This window comes from Anopheles funestus, chromosome 2RL, assembly GCF_943734845.2.
Source record: "Anopheles funestus chromosome 2RL, idAnoFuneDA-416_04, whole genome shotgun sequence".
NCBI lineage: Eukaryota > Metazoa > Arthropoda > Insecta > Diptera > Culicidae > Anopheles > Anopheles funestus.
In genome coordinates, this window is record NC_064598.1 from 92313854 (window position 1) to 92322861 (window position 9008).

The window sequence follows — 9008 nt, forward strand, 5'->3', positions numbered from 1 at the left end:
TTCGAACGATAGCTGCTGTCAAATGATTATCTCGTTTTTATTTATCTGTGCTCGTTTTATTACTTTTTTCATTCCATAAAACTTTTGATTTTAATTAAAAAGATTTAACAATGATTAAGGAATACCGGCAGATAAGCACTCATGCGCGTTTGCTTCCTAGTTGTATTTTTACAGCTACTGATTGTGTTTGAATTTCAGTTGCATGAATCATGTTTTGAATTTATCAAATGAAAGTACTTCATTAAATCATTATAGAATTTCAAATACCGCAATCTATACGTTATCATATAAAACATCTATTTTTTGCCATATGAAATGTATGAAACATTTAAACAACATTTGCTTACAGACGGATTTATTGAATACATGTTTTTATCACTAGATGAAACAACCAGAGACAGATGAAAGCACGGTGGATGGTTTTTTGGTACGAAGCATGGGTTTTCCGCTAACATATAGCAAACACGTGGCTCAATTAACTATCCGGATACAATTCGCGAGCCGATTTAATACCCCAAAGCGTACGATGACGCTGGTGTTGCTTTGACTTGCGAAATTTTGTATCCGTCCCGTGTAACCAATCAAGATACCCGAACGTCCCGAAGCACTCGGTAAATCTGTAAAACACATCGAACATTCATATGTCTGCGCGATAGAAAGGTGGTTTGAGGTTGATGATTCATACTTAGCGTGGTGATAATCATGGTACTCGGAGCTGGGAAAGAACGGCAAATGGTATCCGCAATGATCCCTGATCGTGTTGAAGATAACCAACGGGAACCAGATGGCAGTGGTGAAGATGTGCGCCTTCATAAGCTGTATGCCGATCATTGGCGGAATCATGTTACTGATGATGTGCTCGATCGGATGGCAGTACATAGCAGTCCAAGCGAACGGGGCCGTAAACTCGTGGTGCTTTTTGTGAACCAACTTGTACAGTGGCTTAATGTGTAGGAACCGATGCACGTAGTAAAACCCAATCTCAGCAAAGATGACACACACCACCAGATCGCGCAAGATCACACCCACGGAGGGTAGCGTGCGTACGTTTGGCACGGTACCACGGATTGTTCCATGATAGCCAGCAAACGTTAACGGAATACCAATGACAGTTTGATTGAACAAGATCGTCTTCATCACCCGGCGCAGATCGTTCCAATCGATGGGTTCATTTTTCCCGGGTTGCGTTTTGTATCTACGTAAAAACGCTGGCCTGTTTGTGATATCCATCAGCACAAACAATCCACCCACGAGCCAGAAAAATGAATGCACGTATACCGTTAACCCCCATGTATAGAGAAAATCGGGATCGTCACCTATGCAATAAAGGTAAGATTAGAGCCGAATGATTTGCTTTGTACCAGTCATGCTTATTACCGAATTATTCGTACCGATTACGTCTAGCAGTGAGTTCCACTTTTGCTCCACCGCTGACCCATTTAAAGCACGAGCACCGAACACCGTATCCATTTCCACGCGGGTAGCAAACACTGTCGGCTGCAGTCCATACCATACTGGGCCGGTGCTATTTGCTAGCGGTAATTTTTTAGCCTTTCGGCATTTCGGGCTCGGATAAAAGGACGTGGGGAGCTAGATGCCGAAATAAATACAGCACGCCCAGCGGCTTTACGATAAGATAACGGGAGGTTAGATTTATCTATAATGTCGATCCCCGACCATGATTTAGAAGTTTGCGGGCGATGGGGTCGTCTGTTGGCACTACCAACACTCCATATACGCGATGTCGCTTGCGTAACATCGTCGGGAAATTATGTTGCCAGCACGGATTACAACGGTTTCCGTTCCCGCTGTGTAGCGATGACGATAAAACTATAGATAGCAGCAGATAAAACTGGTCAATTCACGGTCCGGATGAATCCCCACGGGGATCAAAGTCTCTGCCAGTTGCTTCTACTTTCTTGCGAAACACGATATAACTTTCTACGGTGAGTATGCGACCCATTGATTGTTCCATTCGCATTCAAAGGATTACTGTTTCTTGTGGGCTTGCGATTACGACTAGAGCAACCGGTGTTTTATGAGCTATATAAAAAACAATAACAACATTGGTGAATTTCTGCCCGTTTTGCTAACTGTCATGTGAAATGCCACCTGGGACTGCCTAGTGAAAATACTATAGCAACCATGCAAGTGGAAAATTATTTAAATTATGCATTTCTTCTGCATAATGGAATAAACGTTAAATGCGCGTTTTTCTTTTGGTTGGTCAGAATTAGAGGAATTACAGTTACGTATAATACTATGGCACACACGTATCGTTTTTAATCAATTACTTGTTAATGTATTAATCAACGATACGCTACACTGTCCTAGTTCAATTATGTCTGCGAGGGTCCCGTAATTTGTGAATAAATTACAGCTCTACACACATATGCAATGCGCTGTACTACTGGCAACGATCATGATGATTCTCGATCGATAGCTCGATCGATTTTGCATAGTCATAATAATGACTATATCCGTTCGGATGTTAGGAAAGCACTTGTTTGGAAACGCTATTGCTTGCAAAATGATTGATTGCTATAAAGCGAAAGCGAACAATGCATTATACCTCAATGTTGGATTAGAATCGTTTGAAAAATGTCTACCGAAAGGAACACGCTGTACTATGTGCTTCTGGTGTGTGCTGCATTTGAATTCGCCCATGGGTTGGTAAGTATTACAGACGGATTCGAAGCGGAACGGTGGAAATCAATTTCTTCTCTTTTCCTCATGCAGCGTATCAACATGACAATGTTTTCCAATTGCCAAGATGTAAAGCTACCTTACGACGAAATGCCCGTATCGTTGGAAACGGTACGATTCGATCGTGATGCCGAGGGAGTTTGTGATACCCTGCACGCGGAGTACGAAGTGCGACAAGTGTCCGATGAAGTGGCATGGGAGCTGATCATCACAACGTACCAATGCGAACAGCAAACGTCGAAAATTTGCCTCGATAATCCAAAAGAATACATTGAACCGATGCATTGCGATCGTTTCCATTCCGACGACAGTGGCCCATGGTTTTTCCTCGCAAGCTCCATGACCAACGGTGATCGGTGTGGAAGATTTACCGTAAGTTAACGTTATCCTATTGTGGTTTAATTACGCACTACAAACAATGTTCGTTTTTCTTTAAGGGTCGATACAACCTAGATGCTGCCGTGCTTAAGATCAAGTATTTAGAGCAATACATCTCTATGGGCAAGGGCACATATCGGGTTCGGATGTTGTTCCACATTCCTGGCACGAATCTGGATACGCTGAACGTACGTGGATGCTGTGAGATGGACTTCGACGTGATTGATTAATCGAAATAGTGTAAAACGATGAGCTTAACATAACTGCTGAAACTGTACAAAAGATCACACAATATAAGACGTCCTTCTATGACGCATTGGTAGAGGTAAACCAGTAAAGAATTGAACAATTATTGCAAATCCACCATGTTGGCCCTGCTTACGTATTCGGTTTTTCAGTTAAAGCGCAATAACTCATTGTAATAGTTTAACATTATCCGAATCTTACACTACGTTGATTTGAACAATTTTGATCATATTTTGCAGCTGACAACAATTATTACTAGTTCCAATTCAATTAAAAGGTAGTTCCGTAAGTCGTAAGCTCCAATGGTATTGTATTTGATGCTGTATCAGACATTTTGCAGTACATTTTACACGCTGGTACGTTGAGTTTTTGGTAGTAACGATGTGTAACTAAAATTGATTGATTCTTCGATTCAAACGATCACAACGAGTATTGTAGATTCAAATACGTGTCAAGGACGTAATGGCCATTGCGTGGTTATCGTATTGTCTTTGTCACGACGGAAAATTGACCGCTCCGTGTGTGTCTGTGTGTTGACCAAACTATTCCCTTTAATTAGAAATTGTGTAACGCAAACAAACACAATCAGTGCAATTGCTGCAGCATCGCATAAAGTGCCTTGATGAACCACGGTAACCAATAAATAAATTTGATTTATTCCTCGATGTTTTAAAAATAATAATAGCGCATAAAACAAAACTATATAATAAGATCTTGTTCAACAAGCAAATCATCAATTTGACCAGTTTCGTCTAAATGTTCCCTTCCGGCAGGTTGATGGTGGTGGTGTCTTTTGTTTGTTTTCTCTTTTGCTGCGTGGATCATCCATGCTTTTAGTTTGCTCCGGTAATGGGAAAGGATATTTTGGGCTCGAGGGATTTTTTTATGGTGATACGAAAAGTGCGAAAAGAGTCGCCCCAGCCTTGAGCACGGTCGGTCGCTTTTGTTGGCCGATTTTAATTGCCGAATTAAAGTGAAAGAGTAGCATAGGAAAGATGGTGATGATTTTGTTTCGCATTTCATTGGCTTCCCTCCGTTCTTATATGCCAGGGACTGCAGCAAAACTGAGCAGATCTAAGTTTGTGATGTGCTGCATTGTACGGATTCCTCTATCGAGTGTGTTTTTATCTCCCTCCCTCGTGACTAATCGGTCAGTAATGAGTGGAACAGCACTGTAACAGTTCCTCTGTTGTACAACGGTTTAACATCTCTCTATGGCCTACAACTATGAACAGGTAATCGGTTACTTTCGGCAGCATTTACAGCTAAAAGTGCCCTTGCGTTGTATTGCTCGTCAATCTCGGTTAATGGAACTATGAACTATTTGGTACATATGTATGTGTGAGTGTCTGAGTGTGTGGGGGGGAACAATAATCCATGCTAGGGAGGGAAATCAGTCCAAAGCGCACGGACCATTCGCTGGCCGATGTTCTCCTTTGCGTGTTGCATTATCGGTAAGACACCAAGGATGCCCGAGGACGAATGAGATGGCGTTTGTACGCACAAGTGCAGTAATTATGCAACTAAAGCATCAATACTTTTCCATACTGACCCTTACGGCGGCTACTACTATTAGTTATTATTTCTACTCTTTCCGTTTTATCCCCCCGTTATGTTTTGCTCTGCCTAGCACCCCTTTATGTTGGACTTTCGTTTCGTTTTACAGCAAGCAGGCCTACAAAACAATGGGAAAAAAGGAACTTATGTCATTATCGTACTCGCCCGAAAATCGTTCGAGGGGCTTACCATCGAAGAAGACTTTTTTACAACACCTTACAGCAACATCGAGTTGGGATCTTCCAGGAACTGGCGGAAGTACTGCAACCAGCGGGCACCGACAGCCCCATCGACCGTACGGTGGTCACAGCTAAGCGTTACCGAAACGTAGTCACTTTCCTTGAAGCTGCGCAATGGGGAAATAGCAAGAGATCGATACCAATCAGTATTAGGGCCGGTTGTCACAGAATCATCCACCCTTACCCAGCTTCCGAATCCTTATCAGGTACGAGACGCTTCTGGGTACCGCCGACAGCCAGAATGCACGACTGTGGTGGGTTAATGATGGCGCAGAAATGGGTCACCCCGAACATGCCCAGGTTCGACACGCTGAACGTACCGCCCTGGAACTCCTGCGGTTGCAGCTTGCCTTCGCGGGCCTTCGCTGCCAGATTCTTCACATCCTTGCTGATGTCGGAAATTCCCTTCCGGTCGGCCGAGAACACGATCGGCGTTATCAGTCCCCGATCCGTCGACACGGCCACGGACACATCCACCGCATCGAACTGTCGGATCACCGTATCCATCCAGGCCGAGTTGGCTTCCGGTACCTTTTTACATGCCATGGCCGCCGCTTTGATGATGAAATCATTGATCGACAGTTTCACACCTTCCTTTTCCAGCTGCTTGTTGAAACGGGCCCGCAGCTTCGTCACCTGATCCATATTTACATCCACCGTCAAGTAGTAGTGCGGTATGGTGGTCTTCGATTCGAGCAGGCGCTTTGCAATTACACCGCGAATGTTTGACACCGGGATGTCAATGTAGGCGGCACCGGCCGGGATGGAAGGTGCCCCTGCTGGTGCACCGGCCGTTGGAGCAGCTCCGGCCGCTTGCATACCTGCAAGATCCTTAGACGTTAGTGAACCAAACAACCCGGAACCTTTACCTTTTCGGGGGGGAAAAAACGAAAATGGAAAAACGATCGAATTGCATGCGCGGCGTTAGTCATGAATTTAGCTTTTATCGAAATCGTTCTAAAGTAGCTTAATATCCAACTGAACGTACCTTCCAGCCGTAAACGTTGCTGCTCGGCCAACTTTTTGGCCATTGGGCTAGCGTAGACACGGGGTCCTCGCTGTTCCACCGCCGTCATGGGTTGCGGTGCAGCCGGTGGCGGTGGTGGTGGGGCAGACACTGGCGGTGGGGTAGGTGCTGGTGGTGCGGCAGCGGGTGCCGATGGTGCGGCTGGAGCGGCAGCCGGTTTCGCCGGAGCAGCACCCGTATCTTTGTAATCCTTGAATGCCGCTACATCCGACTCATTCTCCACGATAATACAGACGAGCTTGCCAATGGGGACGTCTTTTTGACCGGCTTGTACAAGAATTTTCGCCAGATAGCCTTCCTCGGGCGTTTCGAAGCCCATGGTCGCTTTGTCGGTTTCAATTTCCGCCAGCAAATCACCTACAAAAGTACACGGAAAGCATAGAAAGATCGTCTTTTAAACATTAAACAAATACGGGAACGCTGGTTGCGCTGATAGTAGTACGGCTTTGAAGTGGATCGGACGGATCATGCGATAAGGTCGTACGAGCGTAAGGAAACCATGCTGCCAATGTCAGCAAGGTCATTGGGAGTGAAGCAACACGCCTTGCTCGTATGTGCATCGCTTACTACTACGTAAACATAAACAAACCTTCATTCAGCTTGTCGCCTTCCTTCTTCTCCCAGCTGACGATAGTGCCGAGCTCCATCGTGGGGGACAGCGCCGGAAGCAGGACCTTCGAGTGTGCCGGGAATCCGCTGCAATATCCTCGGACAAAGTTCGTTCTCCATGTTACCGCTTTAAGGTTGTTGCGGCCGTTCGATAGGTTGTGCGAGTTTCTACAAAACAGTGGCAAAACAATAGCACAATTAGCATTGATGCACTTTCCTTTGTTTTCTTTTTTGACGTAATTCAAAATTCACTTGGTCTTGGTCTCATACTGGGTGGAATTAATAATGATACAATTACAATTATCTTCCGGCAAATGATTTTACGTACACAGAATCATCACACGCATGCATATGATGACGTTTTGCAACACCCGACCACACTTCTTTCTCTCAACCATAGCTTCTCCTTCCCTTGCCAGGCGCTTCTCTTCAGGGGGCGAGCGAGTGGGTTGCTGAGATTACACAACATATCGTATATCACATCAAGGCCACACTGCAAATTCACTCCAAACAATCGTTTGTGCTTTGGAGGCATAGGAACAAACAGTCGCGCCTAGCAATATTATCACCGGTTCCTGGGTTCAACCTTGCAAAACACCGACTATTTCACCGATATCGTTCCGGTTACATAACGAGCACTAATGTCGGAACAACCTACCTGCGGTGTCCGGCGGCTGATCGTTTGGCACACTCACTGCTAAGCGAGCGGATGGCAGTTCCTTTCAGTATTTTTCGGATCGATCCTTGCAGCAGGAGATTCTCGTTTCGTACGATGATCGTTCGTAACATTTTAGCAGTGTCCAATCGCTTCTAGCAGAAAGGTTGTGTGTGTCCGGCAGTCACTGTTGAAAAACGAAACCATAGATTATTGTAGAATGCCAATGTAGGAAAAGCAAACAATTGATTGCCGTTTTCAAAATGAATCGTCCACGGGCACGCACAGATTGGTTAACGGGAAGTTTTGGAAATTGCTGGAAGGACGAGATCGTTTGCACTCTTCACTTTTCGACCGACCGCGGCGACCTTGGCGAAAAAAGTGTACGGAACTCTTTTCACTTGCTCGCACGCGTTTTGGCTAGGCTGCAACTTCTGCAAACGGATCGGGGAAGAATCGCGTTATTTTGCGGTACACCGCTGGCACCAGGGACGAAGTGTTGGTACACCGATTAAACTAAATATTTCGTTGATAAATAATTATTATCAATTTACCTGAAACGACAAAAGTGTACAAAACTGCTTGTCTTCGTTTGACCGACCAGCTGTCAAACTTCGGCAAACATCGTGCAACTGCAAGAAGCCCGGTTTATAACTGCAATAATAGTTCAAAACTGCAATAATAGCGCTTTGAGCTGTTGCTGAAGTTGGTGGAAATGTTGGCGCAATTTAAAAACTCTCACCATTCAAAATGCGAAAAGAACTGCTAAAAAAGGATTAAAAAGGTACTGTCACGTTACTTTGCCCATTATCTTTCATCAATTTACCAGTACCGAGCTGTATGCTATAAAACTTTGAATAAATAACTTTATCAACAAATAAATAACTTTACCAACATAACTTTATTTTTTGTTGTGGTACAAGTTTTCTCTCACAAAATGAAACCCAACTCATCATTTCCATCAAATGTGGATAAGCTTTGAGAAATTACATGTACTGAAAATAAGATAAAAACACATTTATCGTATTTCAAGTCTCTCTGCTCGAAGAAACACCATTTTGAATTCCACCGATTCCATAACTTCGGTTGAGTTTCTTGCGCGTAGATTGTTGATTAAGTTGTTAATATAACCCATACTTTTGGCTATGTATCAATAACGCATAAGAAAAGCGACGAATGAAAGCAACAACAAAAAACCAAAAACCCACCCGAATAAAAATAGCACCGATTAACGTGAAAATATGAACCCAGCATTACCCGAATCCAATTCGGCCACATTACTGCAGCGCACGCGGAACGCACTTAAACCAATCGAATACGTGCCCGCGCACGTGAGGTGGAGTTTTGCAGCCGTGGCCGTCATGGGAGCCGAGACTCCAATTTACTCCGCCTCTATGGCCCCAAGGGCCTAACTTATTGTTATTGCTATTATCCCAGTCATCCTTCGCGCGTTTACCCGTGTCCCGGAGAGAGAGCGCAACGTGGTGGAATTTAATGCTCTTGCGTTTTAGCTTCTTCGCGTTTTGATTATAGCATTTACAGCGCACAGCCGAAGATTTCGCCGTCCTGTGATCGTGGTGGTCTGCTGGCG

At 44.5% G+C, this 9008-nt stretch overlaps 3 protein-coding genes across 6 annotated transcripts; 1 reads left to right on the plus strand and 2 right to left on the minus strand.

The window, feature by feature from the left end:
• Positions 1-319: 319 nt before the first annotated feature.
• Positions 320-2092, minus strand: LOC125766269 (fatty acid hydroxylase domain-containing protein 2-like). 2 transcript variants are annotated; one of them, XM_049432067.1, is made up of 3 exons: positions 1378-2092; positions 686-1316; positions 320-617 (listed from the first exon to the last, which is right to left on the minus strand). In XM_049432067.1, the coding sequence occupies exons 2-3, from the start codon at positions 1228-1230 to the stop codon at positions 476-478; spliced, it is 687 nt and encodes a 228-aa protein (XP_049288024.1). In that variant the 5' UTR covers positions 1231-1316; positions 1378-2092; the 3' UTR covers positions 320-475. The 2 variants fall into 2 exon arrangements, with proteins under 2 accessions (XP_049288024.1, XP_049288023.1); XM_049432066.1 differs by having other exon boundaries at positions 340-617; positions 1392-2032.
• A 406-nt stretch (positions 2093-2498) lies between these two features.
• LOC125766276 (uncharacterized) lies at positions 2499-3453 on the plus strand. The gene is made up of 3 exons (XM_049432075.1): positions 2499-2673; positions 2740-3078; positions 3144-3453. The coding sequence occupies exons 1-3, from the start codon at positions 2602-2604 to the stop codon at positions 3312-3314; spliced, it is 582 nt and encodes a 193-aa protein (XP_049288032.1). The 5' UTR covers positions 2499-2601; the 3' UTR covers positions 3315-3453.
• A 170-nt stretch (positions 3454-3623) lies between these two features.
• LOC125766240 (dihydrolipoyllysine-residue acetyltransferase component of pyruvate dehydrogenase complex, mitochondrial) lies at positions 3624-8040 on the minus strand. 3 transcript variants are annotated; one of them, XM_049432025.1, is made up of 7 exons: positions 7972-8040; positions 7421-7604; positions 6743-6930; positions 6115-6510; positions 5311-5995; positions 5077-5233; positions 3624-5005 (listed from the first exon to the last, which is right to left on the minus strand). In XM_049432025.1, the coding sequence occupies exons 2-6, from the start codon at positions 7549-7551 to the stop codon at positions 5104-5106; spliced, it is 1530 nt and encodes a 509-aa protein (XP_049287982.1). In that variant the 5' UTR covers positions 7552-7604; positions 7972-8040; the 3' UTR covers positions 3624-5005; positions 5077-5103. The 3 variants fall into 3 exon arrangements, with proteins under 3 accessions (XP_049287982.1, XP_049287983.1, XP_049287981.1); XM_049432026.1 differs by lacking the exon at positions 7972-8040 and adding an exon at positions 7704-7962 and having other exon boundaries at positions 5311-5947; XM_049432024.1 differs by lacking the exon at positions 7972-8040 and adding an exon at positions 7704-7962.
• Between the last annotated feature and the right edge of the window lie 968 nt (positions 8041-9008).

Bases quoted from the DNA above. Each gene is read 5' to 3' on its own strand.
- LOC125766269 (XM_049432066.1), bottom strand. From the start codon at position 1,470: ATGGATACGGTGTTCGGTGCTCGTGCTTTAAATGGGTCAGCGGTGGAG. The intron at 1,317-1,391 runs GTACGAATAATT...TTTATTGCATAG, and splicing joins CTCACTGCTAGACGTAATCG to GTGACGATCCCGATTTTCTC. The intron at 618-685 runs GTATGAATCATC...TGTGTTTTACAG, and splicing joins CATGATTATCACCACGCTAA to ATTTACCGAGTGCTTCGGGA.
- LOC125766276 (XM_049432075.1), top strand. From the start codon at position 2,602: ATGTCTACCGAAAGGAACACGCTGTACTATGTGCTTCTGGTGTGTGCT. The intron at 2,674-2,739 runs GTAAGTATTACA...TTCCTCATGCAG, and splicing joins TTGAATTCGCCCATGGGTTG to CGTATCAACATGACAATGTT. The intron at 3,079-3,143 runs GTAAGTTAACGT...TTTTTCTTTAAG, and splicing joins ATCGGTGTGGAAGATTTACC to GGTCGATACAACCTAGATGC.
- LOC125766240 (XM_049432025.1), bottom strand. From the start codon at position 7,551: ATGTTACGAACGATCATCGTACGAAACGAGAATCTCCTGCTGCAAGGA. The intron at 6,931-7,420 runs GTAGGTTGTTCC...ACTGTTTTGTAG, and splicing joins TCAGCCGCCGGACACCGCAG to AAACTCGCACAACCTATCGA. The intron at 5,996-6,114 runs GTACGTTCAGTT...CCCCCCGAAAAG, and splicing joins GCAACGTTTACGGCTGGAAG to GTAAAGGTTCCGGGTTGTTT.